Source organism: Aptenodytes patagonicus, chromosome W (genome assembly GCF_965638725.1).
Source record: "Aptenodytes patagonicus chromosome W, bAptPat1.pri.cur, whole genome shotgun sequence".
NCBI lineage: Eukaryota > Metazoa > Chordata > Aves > Sphenisciformes > Spheniscidae > Aptenodytes > Aptenodytes patagonicus.
The window spans coordinates 20,219,262-20,242,260 of record NC_134981.1 but is presented as its reverse complement, the minus strand read 5'-3'; the positions used below and the strand labels follow the sequence as shown (position 1 = coordinate 20,242,260).

At 43.9% G+C, this 22,999-nt stretch overlaps 1 protein-coding gene across 1 annotated transcript in view; it reads left to right on the top strand.

The window, feature by feature from the left end:
- The first annotated feature begins 3,941 nt into the window (after positions 1-3,941).
- LOC143172146 (proprotein convertase subtilisin/kexin type 5-like) overlaps positions 3,942-22,999 on the top strand; it is a 276,611-nt gene continuing 257,553 nt past the window's right edge. The window contains exon 1 of the mRNA XM_076361408.1: positions 3,942-4,574. Within this exon, the coding sequence (XP_076217523.1) occupies positions 4,377-4,574 (198 nt within the window). The 5' untranslated portion in view covers positions 3,942-4,376. The remainder of the gene's footprint in view (positions 4,575-22,999) is intronic.

The following is a 22,999-nucleotide window of genomic DNA, read 5'->3' as shown; positions in this document are numbered from 1 at the left end:
ATGAGTTACTGAAATCATCGAAAGGTCCCCTGCAATGGACAAACGAAAGTCGGAATGCATACATTCAACTTAAAAGGGCCTTGATGAAAGCCCCAGCCTTAGGGCTGCCTAATTTAGAAAAGCCTTTTGAACTGTTCACTTATGAAAGATGAGCAGTGGCCTTAGGTGTTTTAACCCAACGCTTGGGAGAATGTAGACGAGCAGTGGCTGCAACGGTACTGTTAATACAAGAAGCTCAGAAGCTCACCATGGGACAGAAGATAACTGTTTATGTTCCACACATGGTAACTACAGTATTGGACCAGAAGGGTGGACATTGGTTGTCTCCTAGTAGAATGCTAAAATATCAAGTGGTACTAATAGAACCAGATGATGTGACCTTAAAGACTACTGCCGTAATTAATCCTGCTATGTTCCTCTCAGCTCGACAAGAAGAAGGTAAACCTGAACATGACTGCCTGCAGACCACTGAAGAAGTCTATTCAAGCAGGCCCGACTTGAAAGATATTCCCTTGCAGAATCCAGATTGGGAACTATACACGGACGGTAACAGCTTTATGAAAGAAGGAAAGCGGGTATCAGGATATGCGATTACCACTGTCGAGACAGTGATAGAGGCACAAGCATTGCCCACTAAAACATCTGCCCAAAAGGCTGAATTGATTGCCCTCACTCGGGCTTTGCAGTTAAGTAAAGGCAAGCGCGTAAATATTTGGACTGACTCAAAATATGCTTTTGGAATAGTGCATGCGCATGGAACGATCTGGAAAGAAAGGGGGCTATTGTCCGCACAAGGGACAGAGGTGAAACATAAGGAAGAAATTTTGAGTTTATTAGAAAGTATAAAAGCCCCTGCTGCTGTCGCCATTATGCATTGTAAAGCTCATCAGTCAGGACGAACCACTCAGGAGCGAGGAAATAAGCTGGCTGATTTAGCTGCAAAGCGGGCTGCAGAAAAGGACATAGAGGAGAAAGTGCTAGCTATAGTGCCAGAGAAGAGAATCTCCCTCCAGAAAAACCCTATTTATGATAAGCAAGATTTAAAATTAATCAAAACTTTACAACCAGAAAGACGAGAGGACGGATGGGCAGTTACACCTACAGGTCTAGTAGTCATACCTCATTCCCTCATGAATAATTTAGTAAAGGAAGAACACAACGCTGTGCACTGGGGAACTGAAAATTTGCTAAAATATTTGCAGAAGTCGGTTATTAGCAGGAACATGGTAGAAATTATTAAATCAGTCACACAAAGATGTGAAATATGCTGTAGGAACAATCCAAAAACACAGAATAAAATTCAGTTTGGAAAAACTGCCGAGGGACAGGCACCTGAGGAATATTGGCAAATAGATTTTACCGAATTGCCAAGAAAAGGAGGGCTAAAGTATTTGTTGGTCCTCGTGGATACATATCCAGGTTGGCCTGAGGCCTTTCCATGTCGCACCAATAAGGCGAAAGATGCAGTAAAAATATTGTTGAAAGAAATAATTCCAAGATTTGGAGTACCTTTAGGGATGTCATCAGATAGAGGTCCACATTTTATAGCCAGGGTAATTACTGAAATAAGCAGATTATTAGGTATTAATTGGAATTTACATACCCCTTATAGGCCTCAATCTAGTGGTAAAGTAGAGAGAATGAATTATACCCTCAAGACTCAGTTAAGCAAGATATGTCAGGAAACCTCAATGAATTGGACACAAGCTTTGCCTCTAGCTTTGTTAAGAATTAGAATCCAACCACGAGGTAGGCAACATCTCAGCCCGTACGAGTTGATGTACGGACGACCGTACCAAATACCTGGACTGCCAGGAGAGATGCGAATACAAGGGGAAAGTGATGCAAGAAATTACTTAATTGCCCTCGGGAAAGTTTTACGAGAACTGAATAAATATGTGATTTTAAACAAATCTATAGGTCTTGATTCCCCAGCGCATCCATTCCAGCCTGGCGATTGGGTATACATCAAATCTTGGACTTCTGAACCGCTACAAGAAAAATGGAAAGGACCATTTCAAATCCTGTTAACTACACATACAGCAATTATAAGAGAAAGAGAAGAGGGCACTTTACCCACTGAAATTTGAAAGCTCCTGGTACATCTTATCAATTGTTGCAATCAAATTATACATTAAGTGAAGATTTATTGCCTGCTCCCATCGGAATGAATCTTACATTGGTAAAGAAACTATTACAACACAATGATCTGTGTCGACTGCTAGAACGTGTCCGAAATAATGGACACAAAACTCTAATCACCATTCATCATGATACGAAAGAAATACGCCAAATTTTGGAAAGAGTGAAGAAAGATGGAGAACATCACTGGTGGGAAACTCTTCTCAGATGGTCACCGACAGCAACAGGAGTGTTTAATCTTATGCTTCATCCAGTGGTAACTTTGCTAACTCTAATTTCAATATGTTTGCTGCTTATAATTATACTGTACATAAAGGTTTGGTACATGATGAGACAAATAACCCAACGAAGCATATACTATTAATATACTCTGCCCTTTATGCACTGTCCCATTTACCACTGAACTTTGTTAAATCTCTTAATGAAGTGAGGATTGTAGCTTGCTAGCTATGAATCCTCAAAAGAAAAGGAGGGTTTGATACCGAATATAAAGAAATACTAAGGAGACATATGGTTGTCTTTGTCAAAACAAAGTAGCTAAATGTTCCGTAGACTGGACATTCCATAGATAAAAGGAATCCTTGAAGCTCTGTGTACAGGGGTGGAATAGATAAGGAAGTTATGCTGAAATCAGCTAGTGCAACTAGGCGAAAAGACTGAGTTCAATTAGCGGACACGGTGAGGAAGACTATCGACGACCACCAGAGGACCCTGAAAGACCACCAATGAACATAAGAGCGCATGTGTTAAAGACTTTTACATATGTTAATGAGTTCCAGGAAGTAACATGAATATGCTAATCATTTCTCGGAAATCTAATGAATATGTATATTCTGATTGTACATAACTCCTATAGTTGAGCAGCCCGGTGCACACACTAGGTGGAGCGATGCCCTGTGCGCCCGGTGCCGCAATAAAGAATGCCTGCTTTCTAAAACTCCAAATTGAGTCTTAGAGAGTTTTTAATTTGCTGACTTACGGTAACAAATATGCATTCAGTTGACTGAAGCATTTCACAACATGCCTGCATGATTTGTGGAAACACAACACAGGGACAGGGATGAGCTGCCAGGGAAAGTGGATGGTGTACTGGTGTACTCTTCCTCAGCGAGACTGCTGCTCCTCTACTGAAATATTGAACAATGTGCACTGCCATCACCTTTTTTCTTTAAATGCAGTGGTAATGCATGAACTTTGGAGGACATTTTAACACTAAATAAAATCAAATTATATTTGTAAAATGATGATCAGGATGCCCAAGGATAATCTTGTGAGAAACTAGGAGGCATAGTCGGCAAAGGTTTGAGAGGCAGCTTCAAGGTTGCTCTTGTTTCTGTTTAATATTTGGATTCATACCTGTAGCACCCAAACATCATCGAGGTGGGCCTCACCGTGCAGGGGCTGCACAGGCACATCCCTAAGCACCTCCTTGGCTCCAGGACCCTGAGGGGGCACAAAGGAGATGCTGCAGGCCTCGTACCTCACGCATGGCTCCCACAGTCTCAGCAGATTCCCTGCCCTTGGGCGCAGGGACTCCGGTGTCTGGGGCCGGCGGTAGCTCCGGGCGCTCGTTGCACGGAAGAGAGCGAAAGGGGGCGGCAGGGCACAGGGCCGGCGCGACTGCCATTTCCCCTGGCCCTCGGCGCTGCCGGGCGGCGGGAAGGAGGGAAGGCGGGAGGAGGAGAGAGGGAGGAGAGAGGGAGGTGACCGAGCCTGACTGAACTGAGGCGCTCAGCTGCCGACACACTGCCTGCTGCTGCTGCTGCGCTGCTCCGGGACTCCGGGCAAGAGGGGGAGAGGGAAGGAGAGGAAAAGCGAGAAGCAGGAAAGGAGACAGAAGATCACTAGAAGGGGGAAATCTGACAGAGGAGGGAAGAGCAGAGAGGGGAGAGAAGGAACCCTCCTCCCCACAGAGAAGACTTTCCATGTAGCTGGGGACAGAGGGAGAAGACTGGAGCTCAGAAACCGTGAGAAAAGCTTTCCAAGCAAGTTAAGCAATTTAATTAATCCCTGAAGAGCAGAGGGAGGAGGAGAGAGCAATAATCATAATTGCTGATCATAATCATTATTCCCAACCCTTCATAATTTAACCCCCAGACAGTTCAATGCACTATTCCAAGCTCTTCCTAGTTTCCTCCTCGGGGTAACTTCGGAGGACTTTGCCGTCGGTTTCGTCTGGAGGTGAGCCTCGGAAGAAGGAAGGAGAAGTTTTGTGGGGGTTCTGTGCGGAGAAGATGGACTGGAACCGCCGCTGCTGCTGGGGAAGTGGAGGCGGCGGGGACCTTCTCTGCCGGCTCACCCTGGTGCTGGGGTTTCTGCTGCCCGCCTGCAGGACGCGCCTGTACACCAACCACTGGGCTGTGCGGATAACTGGGGGGCTACCGGAGGCCAACAGGATAGCTAGCAAATACGGATACGTCAATATAGGACAGGTAACCCTCCTTCCAACTACTTCCGAGTAGGCGGCGGCGGCGCAGCCAGCCGGCGGGGTCTGCTACCCGCCTCGCGGCTCCCGCTGCCACTCCGCGCCGCCGGGGCAGGGGACGGGCAGCTGCAGGGCGGGCTCCCCGGCCCCGGCGTCGCCCCAACCCCGCCGCAGGCCCCGCCGCCGCGGGGAGGCCCGGAAAGCCCTCTGCCGCCCCGGCCTCCCGCTGCGGGGCCGGGCGACTGGAAGAAGTGATGCGTGGGGACAAGTATAAAGGAGCTGCGCCGGATCGAGTCAGCTTCTGCAGTCGCAGTGCCTCCTCCGCAGCCAGGTGCGGAGCGGGGCGCGAGCTGCGGAGCCGTTCGCAGGCCGGGGGTGGTGGTGGTGGCCGGGAGGCCCTGCCGGGGCTCTGCTTGCCTCCTCGCGCTAGTTCCGCGGCACCGCCCCCCGCCCCTCCCCTTCATCAAAATAAAAGAGGAGGTTCGCCTTTTATCGAGCGTGTGGTGTCCCCGGGAGCCAGGACGTGGCAGCTGCGGCCGTCCGCCCGCCCGGCGCGGGTGGTATCTCGACCCCCCTTTTGGCAGGGCGTGCGGAAGGGAAAGGTGACAAGGATGGCCCTGGTGCCCTGGAGCTGCTTCCGGGCGTGCGCCGGCCGCTACAACCCGCGGCGAGCCTGGGGGCACACGGAAGCAGGGGTCCCACTGGAAAGGGGGAACATGAAGAAGGGGGCCGGGGCACTGCGGCTTGGAAGGAACCTTTGTGGGTCTACCCTGAAGGTCAGACCTGGCCAGCCTCCCTGGCAGGGCCCGTGCTCTGTCATGGCCCCCATGTTTCTGTTCCACAGTCCAATAGCCACCGCTTTCTGCTGGCTTTGTTGTGAAATGAGGGAAAAGAAGTCAGCTCTTGGATGCCAGTGCTCTTAAAGTAGAATTATGCAGAACTTCCTTGATCTCTGCCTGATCAGTTAGGTGACACCTAACTGGTCAGTTAGGTATACATGTAACTCCGAAGAGTCCACAGATGTTTAGCTAGAAAACACCTGAAACTAGCTAGATCCAGAAAACAGTCTGTGAGAAAATTCTTGGATCCAGACAGATCCAGGAACTACAAGTGAGGAAACGCCTGGTTCTCACTGGATCCAATCACACCGAAAAATTCTGTGCTGCTATAGCCTAGGCACAGTTGCTGTTAAAAACATAGGATCTCTTTTTTCTGACACATTTTCTGCCACAGTATCCTAGGCTTTCCTGACAATTGGCCTCAAAATGTGAGCCACATATGCGGGGCTTATAAAGCTGAATGCCTAAAAAATCTAACAAGTCTGTTGCATGCTTGTGTGCAAATATCCAAGCACAGATCATCAAAGTGACACTTACCCGGTTGTTATTTGTGTGGTAAAATGAGTTCTCACATACTGTCATTGACTCAAAAGTTTGAAGCATGTATCTCAACCGTTCCAAATTATTGCACACCTGAATGAGACAGTTGTGCAGTTTATTTAATATAAATATTTTACATAAGAAAAGCTGGAAAATGACATTGAGGCAGTACAAAACATGGTGTATAAAGACTGAGTACTAGCTTCCCTCTTGGAGCACTTGTGCAGGTAGGCAAGGCTATTCCCATTTGGAGGCACAAAAATTCAGGAGGAAGTTTCTGTGTCAAAATTGAATCCACATCTGGAAATTGTCATTTTTATAAAATGAAGGAATCCAAGAGTAAAGTTTTTTGCATTGATGTGTTTTATTTTTTTCTTATACATGTCTTTTGCTCAAGGTTTTTTTTGTATATTCCTATCTGGGCCTTTACAATGCTGAAATAAGCAAAAGTTAGCTGGTTGGAGGATTCACTTCTTCCCCTTTTGTCTTTTGCTAGGCCAGCTGGCTAATTCAGGGCCTGCTTTTTTATACCTAGCACATCCAAATCTCCTGTTGGATTAAGGAAAGAATGTAGTAAGCTACTACTGTCTTCTTATGTGTCAGTGAAGTGCCATGTACCCACCTATGACATATTAATAATAGATACATTACTGATCAGGTGTACAGATAGGAATGAGAGAAAATAGAGACTGAATAATGAACGACTGAAAAATACATTACTAGGTATACAGATGAAAAGAAGGCATATGTGAAGGGAGTCAATACTGTTATTTAGTTATGCAGATAGGGAGAATGCAAGTAGAACAGAAATGTAAGAATGTTAAATGATGCATGCATGAGAAGGAAAACTGTAGTAATAATGTGAACTAGACTGATGGGTGAATTCTAGTCTTCTGGCTGTTACGAGCCTTAAAGCACAAGAAGCAGGCAGTGGGCATACGCGAAGAAATTCCACAGAGCTTCCTGTACATAATTTGGATTTGGAGTGCTAGATTTCATTCTGTCCTGCCAATGTAGAGCTCAGAGCTCTACTGTTGTACAGTTATTTGTCTTAAGTCTTATACACTTGCACAGTCTTACTCAATTTCCTTTCATGGGTATTTTTTTAGGATGGCCAGTTTTAGTTTCTGATCATTCCTAGCAAAATCATCTCCAGATGGTATTTCTTAGCATGTTCATTAGTATGTTGGTGGGAATTCTGATGTTTGTAGTGAATCTGTTCTTCTTTTACTCCTACCCTATCCTTATACAATTTTATCAGACTGACCTGGTCACTAGATAGGACTTAGAATTTAAGAATTCAGAGTGCATAAGATAATCAGAATGTCTATGATCTGACCATACATGGTTTAACATATAAATTATGGTTCAAAGCCCACATAAAATAATTATAACTGTATTTCCTAAAATGTACAAAAAATGTGTATCCTTTTTTGTGAAGCTTATCAAATGTATGTAGAGTATATCACTTGTTAGAGATGAGTGAAGAGGAATAAGGTAGTTGCATTTTAGAGAAAAGAAGCTAGGAAGAGTCAGGACTGATGAATAGGATTTGGCTACAACAGGCTTTTTGCATAGATTTGAAAAAGCAGGGCGTTATTTGACTCATAACCAAAACAGGAAATGCAAAAGAATCTATAAGAAGGAGCAAGAATTGGCTGTTTATTACTGAGAGAAAATTGGAAATAATTTAAAAATCTGTACTTGAGTGTAAGATGTTGAAAGACTTTTTTTTATCTGAATACAGTATCAAAACACTAAAAAAGAGATAACCAGTAAGCAGAATTCTGTTAGAGGCAGGACTTCCCATGCTTAATGTCTGCATATTGTAGCAGCTATGGTCAGGTAGTTAAACTTTGGCTTTGCAGATAACACCTCTTCCAGTTAAGCTGAAACATTTGATTAAAGCTGAATATGTCAGTAAGAGCTAAGCTGTTTGCTTTTGCTTGAAGAAGGTAATTGCAAATCTCATAAAAGTACACATCCCTAAATAATCTGAAATAGATGACAAAAAGTGTAGCGCATTAAGCATAATATTTCTGATTAAATTAAATTTGAGAGCTCATATTTAAGAAGAAAGTGCAAAAATCAAAATCCAGGTCCCACTACAGCCAACCCAAAGAACTGACTCAGTACAAATGACCCAGAAAAATAAAGGAATTAAAATATTCTAGATAAAAGTTAATGAAATTGTGTATAAAAAATGGAAGTCAGGTAGGGACAATTGCAAAGTTGCAAACCTGGAGGATTCTGACAACATACTTAATTGCATGATTAGAGCTGAAGGGAACAGTGGAAAAGAGGGGAAGGTTGTAGGTGTTATTCTTACCAGCTAGCTTGTCAGTTTTGAATGAGTGGAGATACAAGAAGCCATGAGAGAGATATATTAGGATAGTGTAGGAGTAAGGCAGTTAAGAGTAGGCAATATTTGGGTTGTGTTTGTGGAGAAATGACATTGAAATATACATTAAGTTGGTCAGTGGAGACAAGATGGTAGATACAGAAGGCTGTGAATTGTAAACATCAGCCAAAATCCCTTCTCTCAGTTTTTGTTATTTGGTGCGTTCCTGGTAATAGACAGAATTTAGCCCTCCCTTTTGGTGCTCATGTGATTTCCAGTAAAATAATATCCGGTTGAGCCTTGAAATATCTGTAAGCCCATTTTCATCGCCATGATGGATGATGTCAGGAAAGCTACAAAACCTAGCTGAATAATTGGACCAGTCAGTCAGAAATAGATGGATGAAAGGTATGTTAAAGGAGGCCTAGAGATCACCTGCTGCTGAGTAACTGAGTTCTCCTGCAACTCACAGCTTCTGGTAAGCTCCTGTTGCTCTTAAATTCTCCTTGTGGTCTCCATCCCTTGTTACAACTACCCAGAGATTTGAAGCTTTAGCTTCTCTGCTTATTGAAAAAAGGAGTTTTCCGTGAAGTTTTTGGAGATATGGCACAAAAGAAAAAGAATTCTCTGTTACTCTGTACTTCAGGCTCCATATTCTGGTTCTTGTTTCCTATGAATTGCCCCAATGTACTGCTCATTTATCCTGTTTTTTCCTTACCATTGCCAATGTGAAATTGATAGTAGACATAGAAGTTTGGTTGTCCTTCACAGATATTTGAATGCTTACAGTGAATCTAGTGAGACTATCATTCATTTTCTTCATGTATGGCTTGGAAAAGCAAAGGGCAGCAACTTAGACCTATCATTATATCAACTGTTATTCAATTTCTGTTCAAAGACTCTTTTCCCCATAGGACTGAATGAAAGTTAGGTATCACAAAAATTGAGGCAGTAGATCGCCTTATCAACTGAGACAAGTGGGTGGGATATCCTTCTGAAAGTCTGTGAATTTGATTGCTCTAGTTAGTGCCACCAGTTTGGAACTTCTGATTTGAACAGTAGGGCCTGCTTGAGCTGACACTCAAATCAATAGGCCTTCATTTAAGGTCTATTAAAGGCCTTTCCCATGACTTGAAGCTTGAGTACTTAGTTACTGATAATATCAGTAACATAACCACAGCTGCATTAAAGCTAATGGAGCAAACACAATGAAGCATCAGTCAGTATAAGCTACAAAAGAATTTGGAGGCCAGTAACTAGCGGTGTACCCCAGGAGTCAATATTGGGTCTAGTCCTGTCTAACATCTCTCTCTGGGTAATTTTTCTTTTGGGCTGTTTGCGGCTTCACCAAGGGGAAGTCATGCTTGACCAACTTGATAAACTTCTACAATGAAGTGACTGGCCTGGTAGATGAGGGGACAGCAGTGGACATTGTCTAGCTGGACTTCAGTAAGGCCTTCAGCACAATCTCCCACAAGGTCCTCATAGACAAGCTGTATGGATAAGCAGATGGTGAGGTGGGTTGAAAACTGGCTGAATGGCAAGGCCCAGAGGGTGGTGATCAGTGGCACGAAGTCTAGTTGAAGGCCAGTAACTAGCGGTGTACCCCAGGGGTCAATACTGGGTCTGATCTTGTTCAACATCTTCATTAATGATCCGGATGATGGGGCAGAGCATATCCTCAGCAAGTTTGCTGATGACACAGAACTGGGAGGAGTGGCTGATACACCAGAGGATCGTGTTGCCATTCAGAGGGACCTGGACAGGCTGGAGAAATGGGCTGACAGGAACCTGATGCAGTTCAACAAGGAGAAGTGCCAAGTCCTGCACCTGGGGAGGAACAACCCCATGCACCAATATATACTGGGGGCCGCCCAGCTGGAAAGCAGCTTTGCAGAAAAGGACCTGGGGGTCCTGGTAGGCACCAGCTTGAACGTGAGCCAGCAATGTGCCCTTGCAGCAAAGAGGGCCAATGTTATCCTGGGCTGCATTAGGCAAAGTATTGCCAGCAGGTTGAGGGAGGTGATCCTTCCCCTCTCCTCAGCACTGGTGAGGCCACACGTGGAGTCCTGTGTCCAGTTCTGGGCTCCCCAGTACAAGAGAGACATGGACATACTGGAGAGAGTCCAGCAAAGGGCCACAAAGATGATGAAGGGACTGGAGCATCTCTCCTATGAGGAAAGGCTGAGAGAGCTGGGACTGTTCAGCCTGGAGAAGAGAAGGCTCAGGGAGGATCTCATCAATGTATATAAATACCTGAAGGGAGGGTGTAAAAAAGATGGAGGCAGGTTCTTTTCAGTGGTGCCCAGTGACAGGACAAGAGGCAATGGGCACAAGCTGAAACACAGGAGGTTCCAGCTGAACATCAGGAAACACTTCTTTACCGTGAGGGTGACTGAGCACTGGAACAGGTTGCCCAGAGAGGTTGTGGAGTCTCCCTCCTTGGAGATATTCAAAAGCTGTCTGGACATAGTCCTGGCCAACTGGCTCTAGGTGGCCCTGCTTGAGCAGGGAGGTTGGACCAGATGACCTCCAGAGGTCTCTTCCAACCACAACCATTCTGTGATTCTGTGACTCCGAATTAAAAATGGAGCCCATTCAGACCACCCCAGTTACTGGAAGCACCACTCCCCAGAGTGTGACCACTCAACAGTTCTTCACTCAAAGTGAAATTAAAAAAATGAGGGAGGCCTACAGCTGCTGCCCCAGAGAGATGCCTCTGCTATGGCAATGCTGGGAAACCAGAGCTGGTGGGATACAATTGATGGCTCAAGCAAACAGAGTCCTGGGGAGTTTGGGCATATGCCACTTGTGAATAGTGCCCTGCACAATGGAGGAAGGCTTTGGAATCAGCTGGTGGAGGGATTTGTGGAGCAATAGATCGATCCTGCTGTTCCTTGCAAAGGAACAACCCCTGTGGAGGGACAAAGTGTGGAATTTGTAATAGATGAATATTCAAACGGCTAATAATGTACTTGGATGTGTTTTGTAGAGACAAGAGGTGGAGTTTGTAATGAATAGATGCTCAAAGTGTTATAACTTCCTTGGTTTTTTGTTTTGCATGGACAAGGGGGGGTATTATATGGTTAAACCCTATATCCTAGTCCACAGGGACAAGGGGTGGAGTTTTGTAATGTATATATGTTTAAACTGTTGTAACCCTCTTGGTTTTGGTGCTTTGTAGGGGTGAGTGGTGGAGTTTCATTGAGTGTATGTACACCTTCTTAGCATATCCATCCTTATTGTCTAGGAGGAAGGGTAAAGTTTATAACACGTGTGGTAGGTTGACCCTGGCTGGATGCCAGGTGCCCACCAAAGCCGCTCTAACACTCCCCCTCCTCAACAGGACAGGGGAGAAAATATAATGAAAAACTTGTGGGTTGAGAAAAGGACAGGGAGAGATCATTCAGCAATTACCATCACGGGCAAAACAGACTCGGCTTGGGGAAATTAATTTAATTTATTGCCAATCAAATCAGAGTAGGGTAATGAGAAAATTAAAACTAAATCTTAAAACACCTTCCCCCCACCCCTCCCTTCTTCCCAGGCTCAACTTTACTCCCAATTCTCTCTACCTCCTCCCCCCCAGCGGCACAGGGGGATGGGGAATGGGGGTTGCGGTCAGTTCATCACACGTTGTCTCTGCCACTCCTTCCTCCTCAGGGGGAGGACTCCTCACACTCTTCCCCTTCTCCAGTGTGGGGTCTCACCCATGGGAAACAGTCCTTCACGAACTTCTCCAACGTGGGTCCTTCCCACGGGCTGCAGTTCTTCACGAACTGCTCCAGCGTGGATCCTTTCCACGGGGTGCAGTCCTTCAGGAACAGACTGCTCCAGTGTGGGTCCCCCACGGGGTCACAAGTCCTGCCAGCAAGCCTGCTCCAGCGTGGGCTTCCCACGGGGGTCACAGCCTCCTTCGGGCGCAGCCACCTGCTCTGGTGTGGGGTCCTCCCTGGGCTGCAGGTGGATATCTGCTCCACTGTGGACCTCCGCAGGCTGCAGGGGGACAGCCTGCTTCACCATGGTCTTCACCACGGGCTGCAGGGGAATCTCTGCTCCGGCGCCTGGAGCACCTCCTCCCCCTCCTTCTTCACTGACCTTGGTGTCTGCAGGGTTGTTTCTCTCACATTTTCTCACTCCTCTCTTCTGACTACTGCTGGTGTTGCGCAGTTTTTTCCCCCCCCTTCTTAAATATGTTATCACAGAGGAGCTACCACTGTCGCTGATTGGCTCGGCCTTGGCCAGCGGCGGGTCCGTCTTGGAGCTGGCTGGCATTGGCTCTATCGGACATAGGGGAAGCTTCTAGCAGCTTCTCACAGAAGCAACTCCTGTAGCCCCCCCGCTACCAAAACCTTGCCACGCAAACCCAATACAACATGTGTGTTAAGATTGTGATGATGCTAAAGGTAGGGGTTGTAATGAATGTATAGTCAAATGACAGTTCTTAAATATGTCTCGCAGAGGTGAGGAGGGGTGGAATGTATTGGACATATTGGGCAAGGTTTTGGTAGTGGGGAGGGGACCCTGCAGAGCTGGCCTCTGTGGGAGGAGGTCAGGGACTGACTGCCCCGTACCAGTCACAGCTGGTTCTGGCTGGCTCAGCAGTGGACCCACTGTGTGCCGTAACTGAACCAGTCAGAGGAGTTTGTGACCTCTGAATCAATTAGATTCGATTCTACAACAATATATTTAAGAAAGGGTGGTGGAGGAACTGCTACTGGTGGAGGAACCACAATGCACTGACCCATCTCCTGTGTTGCCCATTGCCTCACGAAAGGGACAGAGTGTAACGGTGATATTTATATTTATTGTTATTATATTTATTATTATTATTTATATTTATATTTTATATAATAGAGGTTATAGTTCTTAAGACAGAAAGAAAAAGGCTAATCGGATTCTTCATCATCAAGGTAAAAAAAGATGGAGGCAGGCTCTTTTCAGTGGTGCCCAGTGACAGGACAAGAGGCAATGGGCACAAGCTGAAACACAGGAGGTTCCAGCTGAACATCAGGAAACACTTCTTTACCGTGAGGGTGACTGAGCACTGGAACAAGTTGCCCAGAGAGGTTGTGGAGTCTCCCTCCTTGGAGATATTCAAAAGCCGTCTGGACATGGTCCTGAGCAACCTGCTCTAGGTGGCCCTGCTTGAGCAAGGGGGTTGGACCAGATGACTTCCAAAGGTCCCTTCCAACCTCAACCATTTTGTGATTCTGTAATCAGTCCCAACACCTCCTCTCTTCGATTGGGCTTTTGAATAGTGTAAACATGTAAAGTCATGGCTTAAATGCATAGATGTAATCTTTTTCTTCCCCATCTATTTCAGGCATGTCTGGCCTACCCTTCGTTCTGCAATGGGCATGGGGGGTGTGTATGTGTGTGAGGTGAGAAAGAGAGAGAGACGGTGCAGGGTTCTTTCTGGATCTCAATAAGAAAGGCCTGACAACAAATGCCTACATAAAATAGCTGTTTTAAGAAGACAGAATAAGAAGAGGAATATAGATAGCGAGTAAATCTGAACTTCCCTTCAGATGCTGGGAACCCTGTGTTCGTGTAGCATCGGACAGACCCCAGATGGATTTTCCCATGGCACGCTCCACAGATCCTGTTCATGGAGAGGGGTTCCTCCTTTGTGGCCATTTGAGCTATTATATAATTTCCTTACAAGAAAACAACTCTATTCATAAAGGATGTTCACTTGAAAACTTCTTGCTGCACTTTTAAAGACAAGGACACACAGGTGGCTAATCGCCAATACCAAGTGGGAACTGCCTGCAGGCTCCTCTGTTAGAATGAGCTGGCTGAGTTTATCTTGCGACCAAGGAATTTGTGCAGCACAACACAGGCCTGGGCCTACTCAGGTTAATTTATGTGGGTCACTAACTCTTAAATGTGCAATGGTTTCTCAGTCAGGATCAATACATTCCACCCCTTGATCCCCATACAGTTTACCTTTCCCAAAGATATTATAAGTTACAGATTATATCAGTAAACTGTTCAGCTAATAGGAAGCTTCCTGACAGGTTGGAATATTATCTCTATCACAACATCCACCAGTGTGCAGCAGAGGCCTGCACTGGGTATTCCAGCAGATTCCCTTACAATGGCTACTCATGCTAACATACGGGCTTCTCAAGCCCTAAGTACAAGGCCCAATACAGCAGACATGGCTTTTTCAAGATCACTAACTCCTTGAATACAATGTCTTCTGCAAGGGTCCCAATACACCCTTGAAGACAGGTGTACTCTTTGCTGGGTAAAAAAATGGCTGGACGGCCAGGCCCAGAGAGTTGCGGTGAATGGAGTTCAATCCAGTTGGCGGCCGGTCACGAGCGGTGTTCCCCAGGGCTCAGTTTTGGGGCCGGTCTTGTTCAATACCTTTATCGATGATCTGGATGAGGGGATCGAGTGCACCCTCAGGAAGTTTGCAGATGACACCAAGTTGGGCGGGAGTGTTGATCTGCTCGAGGGTAGGAAGGCTCTGCAGAGGGACCTGGACAGGCTGGATCGATGGGCCCAGACCAATTGTATGAGGTTCAACAAGGCCAAGTGCCGGGTCCTGCACTTCGGCCACAACAACCCCATGCAGCGCTACAGGCTTGGGGCAGAGTGGCTGGAAAGCTGCCTGTTGGAAAAGGACCTGGGGGTGTTGGTTGACAGCCGGCTGAACATGAGCCGGCAGTGTGCCCAGGCGGCCAAGAAGGCCAATGGCATCCTGGCCTGTATCAGAAATAGTGTGGCCAGTAGGAGTAGGGAAGTGATCGTGCCCCTGTACTCGGCCCTGGTGAGGCCGCACCTCGAATACTGTGTTCAGTTTTGGGCCCCTCACTACAAGAAGGACATTGAGGTGCTGGAGCGTGTCCAGAGAAGGGCAACGAGGCTGGTGAGGGGTCTGGAGAACAAGTCTTATGAGGAGCGGCTGAGGGAACTGGGGTTGTTTAGCCTGGAGAAAAGGAGGCTGAGGGGAGACCTTATTGCGCTCTACAACTACCTGAAAGGAGGTTGTAGCGAGGTGGGTGTCGGTCTCTTCTCCCAAGTAACTAGCGATAGGATGAGAGGAAATGGCCTCAAGTTGCGCCAGGGGAGGTTTAGATTGGATGTGAGGAAAAATTTCTTTACTGAAAGAGTGGTTAAACATTGGAACAGGCTGCCCAGGGAAGTGGTGGAGTCCCCATCCCTGGAGCTATTTAAAAGACGTGTAGATGAGGCGCTTAAGGACATGGTTTAGTGGGCATGGTGGTGTTGGGTTGATGGTTGGACTCGATGATCTTAGAGGTCTTTTCCAACCTCAATGATTCTATGATTCTATGATTCTAAGTGCAATTAGTAGTTTCTCTAGTGAACAAATCTTTGTCTTGTGAAAAGTTCCTCTCTGCTCTTCGTGAATGGGTCTTTTAAGAAAGCCGGGAAATGGCAATCCCTCTGGGGTTGTGATAAGGTAGTATAATGCAAAGCAGCCAAAGAATGGCTCTAAGTTGCACACTGGATGGAGCTATATGGAACATATCCTGTCCCCAGCAGTTCCCTGATTAAATATTTTACCCTTCTGTCTCACAGTGGCTACACAGAGCAGACCTTTCTCTTAGAGCAAAGTGTCTGTCATTGACTTTTGGGAAAGTTTGGCTGTCTAGATGGCAGCTGCTGAGGATTAAACATATTAAAACATATAGTCTGTGTTACATTTTGTACAATTGGCGGAAATATTATGACTGTGCTGATAGAGTGGAGATTTGTTACTATTCAGTGAAAGAAGGAAGCTTTCTTTTGATGTAGCCATGAAAATTATAGTATACTGATATGTCATCTTGGTTCCCATGGTTTTCTTTGTTTCTTGTAAACACAGCTTCTCACTGGATATAAATTTGTGGTTTGGTGCTAAAATATTCTTAATAGACTGGAGAAAGGAACACCAGCTTATAGAGGGATGACTTGTGAAACATCTGAGAAGCTGGAAATGCTGCTCCTAGCTCTGATGCTGAAACCCTTTGTGCTCTTGAGCTAATGACTTAAACTTTTTCTCCCCACTTCTTTATTTATAGAGACAAAAGAAGAGAAACACCAGTAACTGGGGGTAAACACATGAGTTTCTTTTCATTTCAGACATGTGGGCTTCAAAATAAGGAAAACTTTCTAGGTTTGTGCTCTTCTGGGTGCTTCATCAGTCTGCTGCTATCAGGAGCCAGGGATTTCTCATTCAGGCAGGAGACTTTCCTTGAGGCTATAGGAGAGAATGAGAGAAACAAACAGCTGATATCCCCAAGGGGACAGAAGAATGGAAGAGGTGAAGATATCTTTTCCGCGGCTCCAACAAGGAAGAAAAATGCTGCATTAATTAATATAGGAGTAAACTTTAGATCCCTCTGTTCCTTTTTCTTCCTTAATTCTAGGCAGGGTCAATACTTTTCTAAATCCCATCTTTCCTCTCCTAATTGTATTCTTCCAGTAATCTTTCTTTTCTGATCTCTTCCAGGGTCTAGTGGCTTACTCCCCACCTTCTGTCACCCTCAGGAAGTGACAGACTGCCCTTTCCCTGCTTTTTCCTGCCTACAAGGAGTACATGCTGTTTACAAAAAGACACCTAAGCAGGCTAAGCTCGAGAAGCTGCCCAGAAGCCACTGTTAGCTATATGGATTTGGTTTTTAAGATAAATAGTAAATGAAAGATAACTTATTGGGAGTTTACAAATTTAAAGCCAGCAAATCACACACAAAGAGATAATAAATATTGGTTCATTTCAAACCCGAGGTCCCAATGATGGCACAGAGAAGATGTTGTGTAACAAGATCAATTGATCAGAAAAAATGGGAAGAATGGCTGTTTTCCATTTTCCAAATCTATTCCTGATGGGAGGCAAAAGGAAATGTTGCGAACTAATTAGTTGAAATTGGAAGACTAGAAAAAAGCATTTCAGCTGAGAGAAAAGGGAGCTTAAGCTAAGATAAAGAGCCTAAAGTAAGGTTGTCTTCAGCAAAGGCAGGATCAGCTATGCCCACATCTTTCCTGGCAGATATTAAACCTATTTTTGAAGGTCTTCAGTAAGGAGACTCCACAGTGCCAGGGCATGGTCAGTTCTAGTGGTTCATTATCCTCGTTGCCCCCTTGAAGTCTAAGCTGCATCTGTCTTCCTGCAGTTTAAAGCCTGCATTTCTTTCTCTATGAACGTAAAGAACAGCAACAGCAGAAAAGTTGTAGTGTTCCACTCTTCCTTCCACCCACTTTTTTCTTTTTTCATCCAAGCCCAATTCTTTCCCTTGTTTCACATAGGTCGTGTTTTCACTGATCAGTTTTGCTGTTTAACTCTGGTCTTTCTAACTGATCCTCATCTTCTTGAAAAATAGATGGAATATCCCTGCTAGAGCTTTACTGCTGAGTAGAGAATAAAGATTCTTTTAGGTGTCCTGAGGACAGCACTCCTATTTACATATCCTATTATGGTGCTTGTCTTTCCCGTGGCTGTATGACATTGTTGACTTATGTTCAGCTTGTGATCTGCTATAGCTCACAGACTGATTCTGCCAAATTTGTAGACAGTTGTTCTCCAGCCTGAATTTGTCCAGTAGATTATTCTTGATTAGGTGTAGTACTTTGCATATGTCTTTGCTGAATTTTGTCCCATTTTTCCAGACCTTGTTTTCCAGTTTGTCAAGTTCATTTTGAATTCTGTTCCTGCCCTCCAACATGCTTGCAGTCCCTGTTTCTTGTTGTATGTATGCTTAATAGATGTATTTCCTGTGCCAATATCCAGATCACTAATGAAAATATTGACCAGAAATAGTTTCTAGAAGAACTCTGGCAGGCAGTAATTTGCTGCCCCACTGTAATGAGCAGATACATTAATGTTACCTATATAGTTTTTACTTACCATTTGTCGTAAACTATTAAACCATAGTTTAATTTTAGGCACTACTTCAAGAATTCAAAGGGGACTGTCAATCAAGTAATATTTGTATATATATTTATAGATGTATATATATGTATATTTATATAAACATATATTAATATATTTATATATAAACATATATACAATGTATAGATGTATATATATTCATAGATTTGTATATATATTTATAGATGCAATTTTTAATTTGCAAAGTATCAGCTAAAAATAAATATAAAAATCACAGTGATATAGGACTACATCATCAGGTCCAGTTCATTGCTGTTATAAGCCTTTAAGTCTTTACAAGTGGATCTCTTTCCACCGGTTTTAAATCAGTTTAAAACTTACCAGTTTTAAAAGTGGTTAGGTTACTTGTCCTCAGTCTGGAAAGCTGTTTCTTCACTGACTTCCGATTTACAGACTAAATTTAGTCATGGCTAGTACATATCTATTTGTTCTTGTGCTTAAATAGCTCTTCTGTTTCTCCAGTGCATTTGCTGGGGGAACCAGCCTTTGGTTTTGCTAACGTAACTTCTGTTTTCCTTTTAGAAGGATGACTCCCATGGTCATCTCAATTGCTGTGTTTTAGTTGAAATCCATTTATCTTGACCAGAAAGATGGCCAGCTTGTGTACAGCCTCACCACTGCTTTGTACAATGTCATAAATAATTCTCTGGGCTTTGTCAGGCAAGATATTTCCAGTATCATATTTGCATGTTCTGTGATTCTGTGATTGACCAGTATATCTTTCTCTTCCTTTCTAAATGGTGAACTGTAAAATCACAACATAGGGAGATACCTATGTCAGTCATGGGTCTGATTAAATCATATGACCCCTAGTGAGGAACAGTGGTGCTCTTTGTCATGTGCCACACACAGGAAAAAATGTGATCAAACAGAATCCTGCTTGCCAGAGATCCAGCCTGAGCTGGATGTGATTTCTGTGTACTTAGAAATTTTAGGATTTTTTGTCCAGACACTTGTCCAGTCTCTCAAATAAAAGTAAACTTTCAGTGTCCACAATATTCTTTGGTGAGGATTTTAAAAGTCTGCTACTTCACTGCATGAAGAACCACCTCTCTTTTGCTTGTTTTGAACCTGACTCCTACTAGCTTTGTTTGATGGCCTGTAGTTCTTGTACTGAAAGAGACTGTGAAAGTGAATCCTTGTCCACTCTTATGCCATACATGATTTTTTAGATTTCTAACATTTCCCCCTAAATTGTCTCTTCTCTGGACAGAAGAGTTTTAGCTTACTTAGCTATTCCTCATACAGAAGGTGTTCCACACCTTTGTTCATCCTTTTTGTCCTTTGAAACTTTTCCAGCTCTATTATGTCTTCTTTGAATAGAGGAGACCAGAACTGCACACAATACTCAAAGTATGGGAAAACCTTGGATAATCTGTATAGTGGCATCATGATGTTCTCTGCTTTGTTCTCCATACCTTTCTTGATCATTTCAAGTATGTGATTTGCTTTTGGGGCTACTACTAAGCTGAGGTTTCCATGGACCAGTCTGCCATGACCTTGAGATCATCACTCCTCCATGGTACTGGGCAGCTCAAAACACTTCATCTTATGTCTGAGGTTAGGATTATACATCAGTTCATCTGCATTTATCTACACTGAATTTAATTTGCTATTTTATTGTTGGCACTCAGTTTTGCAAGGTCCTGTAGCTCACGCATAGTCAACTGTAGCTTTTACAGCTATGATTGGTAACAACAGCTGATTTCTACACCTCATTGCATACTCCCTTTTCCATGTCATTTTTTTTTGTGAAATGGTATAGGTCCCAGAAAAGATTTTAGCACAGACCCTGGCAGAACTCCAGTGGGGACCTCCCTCCATTGTGAGAACCAAACTAATTATTACTAATCTATGTTTTCAGTCTTTTAACTGACCATTTGCTTGTGCAAAGACCTTCCTCTTATGGCATGGCTTCTTAATTCCTTAAAAGCTGTTGGTAAAGGACATTGCCAAAAGATATTTGGAAATCAAAGTAGGGTATATCTACTGGGTCACCTTTATCTGCATGCTTGACCTTTTCAAAGAACACTAATAAATTTGTAAGGCATAATTTTACTCTGTTTCACTTTTTCCAAGTAGGTAATTTTTTATCCAAGTGTCCTCTCTCTCTCTCTCTCTCTTCTATCTATTAATACTCTTTTTTCTTATAGTTTCTACTCATTTGCCTAGTAGACACCTGCAAGTCTATAGTTCCCAGATATCCTTTTTAAAAATTGATATCACATTTGTCACCCAGCTGCCCTCAGATATGAAAACAGCTTTGAAAACCTCAGTGAGAGTTTCATGCCACTGCTCCTATTACTTTCAATTACTTAATTTACTGATTTTTTTATTCATCCTATTTTATTTCATCCTTATTCCTTTAGAATTCTTGGATTGCAGGATATTTGCACTTAAAATATCATATCTCAAGTAGCCCATCTGAGCTGAACTGAAGCAAACAAATCAATCAAATGCTAAACTGTGAAAAATATGTTATGATCTGTAGGTATCCAGGGGGCCAAGTAGGAGAATGAACAACGATGGCAGGGCTTTTTAGCTGAGAAAGTTCCTCTACCCCTCTTGGAAATCAGTAGCACAGCTTCATTGCAGGAATGGACTATAGAATAAGCTCTGTAGTAGTTTTATCGGTTGGAAGTGGAGAGGAGCCAGTGCAGATATTTGAACAGTGATCTTATAGCTCAGATTAGCTTTTTCTGCTTTTAAAGAAAAACACTTCTCTCGCTGGACCTCAAAGAGAGTGTCTGAAATGTAGCTCATCAAAGCATTCAGTTGAAATTTGTAAAGATCTCAATAGCCTTTAAACATGAATATTAGAAATACAATTGCAAGTACCCCGATAATATCGGAGAGTCTGACAAACCAGATGCATTCCATCAGTGCCACACAATAAGAGCTCCAGCCCCACACAGCATTACAGTATTATAGTTTGATATTGCTTTCAGTTTTCTTCTCAGAAGATTCCCTTTTGCACCACTGTAAGCCAAATCATTCCTCTTCTTTGGATCTAAAGCATAACATTAGTATAATTTTATTCACATCTATTTGAAGTGCAAGGTCATTTCCGGAGAGGATACACATCACAATATCTGGGATTTCCTTGAGGCTCTGACACATGCCCATCTCTGCATCACTGTCGTTACACCTTTCTGTCTGTCTGGTCGAGAGATACCTTTGGTTCGGTACTAATCACCTTAGGGAAGTTTAAATATCCCTTATCACTGAACAGATCCCTCCCTATAGTTCTTAGGCCAGTATATGATGATTGTGGCCAACTGACAAATCACAAAGCCATCACCTGGGCAAATAGATAAATACAAATAAACAGGGTTGCTGAGCCTTGCTTTCTAAAAGACTTAACCACCCTATGACATGAGGGGCTCTGGACTGTGTTGGTAAGGGCAGCAATAAATATCTCATCAATAAATGGTTCTACCATTGCAATAGACTGCTCTTTTGGAAGCTTTCTTATAAATAAATATAATGTCCATCTTGTGAAATATAAATAACTTCCATTTTTTGACCGGAAACTAGGAATATTAATCTGACACATTTAATTACATAGTGAGCAAGTTCTAGTGGTGGCTGGTATCTTTGGTGATTTCTTAGTCTTTCTGACCTTGTAGGACTGATATGGCATGAAAACAAACGTTTCAAAATGGAAATGCAAATCCATTTATATAGAAGAACACCTGGTTTTATCCAATTCATTGCTACCATTCCAGCTGACCAGCTTTCCCCTATTTAAGTATTTCGATAACAACGCGTTAAACAAATATGCAGCAGAAACATTTCTCCTTTCTCCAAGGAAATGCAGTTTCAGATATGCAGCTAAGCTTTCACTCAACCCTCAAATTCTAAGATTTTGTTCTCCAGACAATTAGGCTGCTAAGGAACATTCTTTAAATGTGTGAAATGCACATTGTATGCAAGCTTTGACCTGATTTTTGTCATTGGTTTTAGTAACTTTAGATATTTAATCATAAACTCTAATTGGCTCTCAGTTCTCCTTGATGTTTCTCTGTAGTTTGAAGTAATTTCGTAGCTGATATAAGAACCTAGGCATTAGGACGCTAACTTACTATAGAATGTAGGCCTTGTTCCTCATTGAGGTCTAAATTTAAAAAAATTAAGTGTTTCTTCATGTCGTGGTTTAACCCCAGCCGGCAACTAAGCACCACACAGCCGCTCACTCACTCCCTCCTGGTGGGATGGGGGAGAGAATCAGAAGGGTAAAAGTGAGAAAACTCGTGGGTTGAGATAAAGACAGTCTAATAGGTAAAGCAAAAGCCGCGCGCGCAAGCAAAGCAAAACAAGGAATTCATTCACTACTTCCCATGGGCAGGCAGGTGTTCAGCCATCTCCAGGAAAGCAGGGCTCCATCATGCGTAACGGTTACTTGGGAAGACAAATGCCATCACTCCAAACGTACCCCCCTTCCTTCTTCCCCCAGCTTTGTATGCTGAGCGTGACGTCACATGGTATGGAATATCCCTTTGGCCAGTTTGGGTCAGCTGTCCTGGCTGTGCCCCCTCCCAGCTTCTTGTGCACCCCCAGCCTACTCGCTGGTGGGGTGGGGCGAGAAGCAGAAAAGGCCTTGACACCTGGACGCTTTGTAAGCACTGTTCAGCAACAGCTAAAACATTGGTGTGTTATCAACACTGTTTTCGGCACAAATCCAAAACATAGCCCCATACAAGCTACTATGAAGAAATTTAACTCTATCCCAGCTAAAACCAGTACACTGTGAAACTTTTCTTGTTGTAGTTTATTAAAACATAAAACCTATTTCTTAACTAACC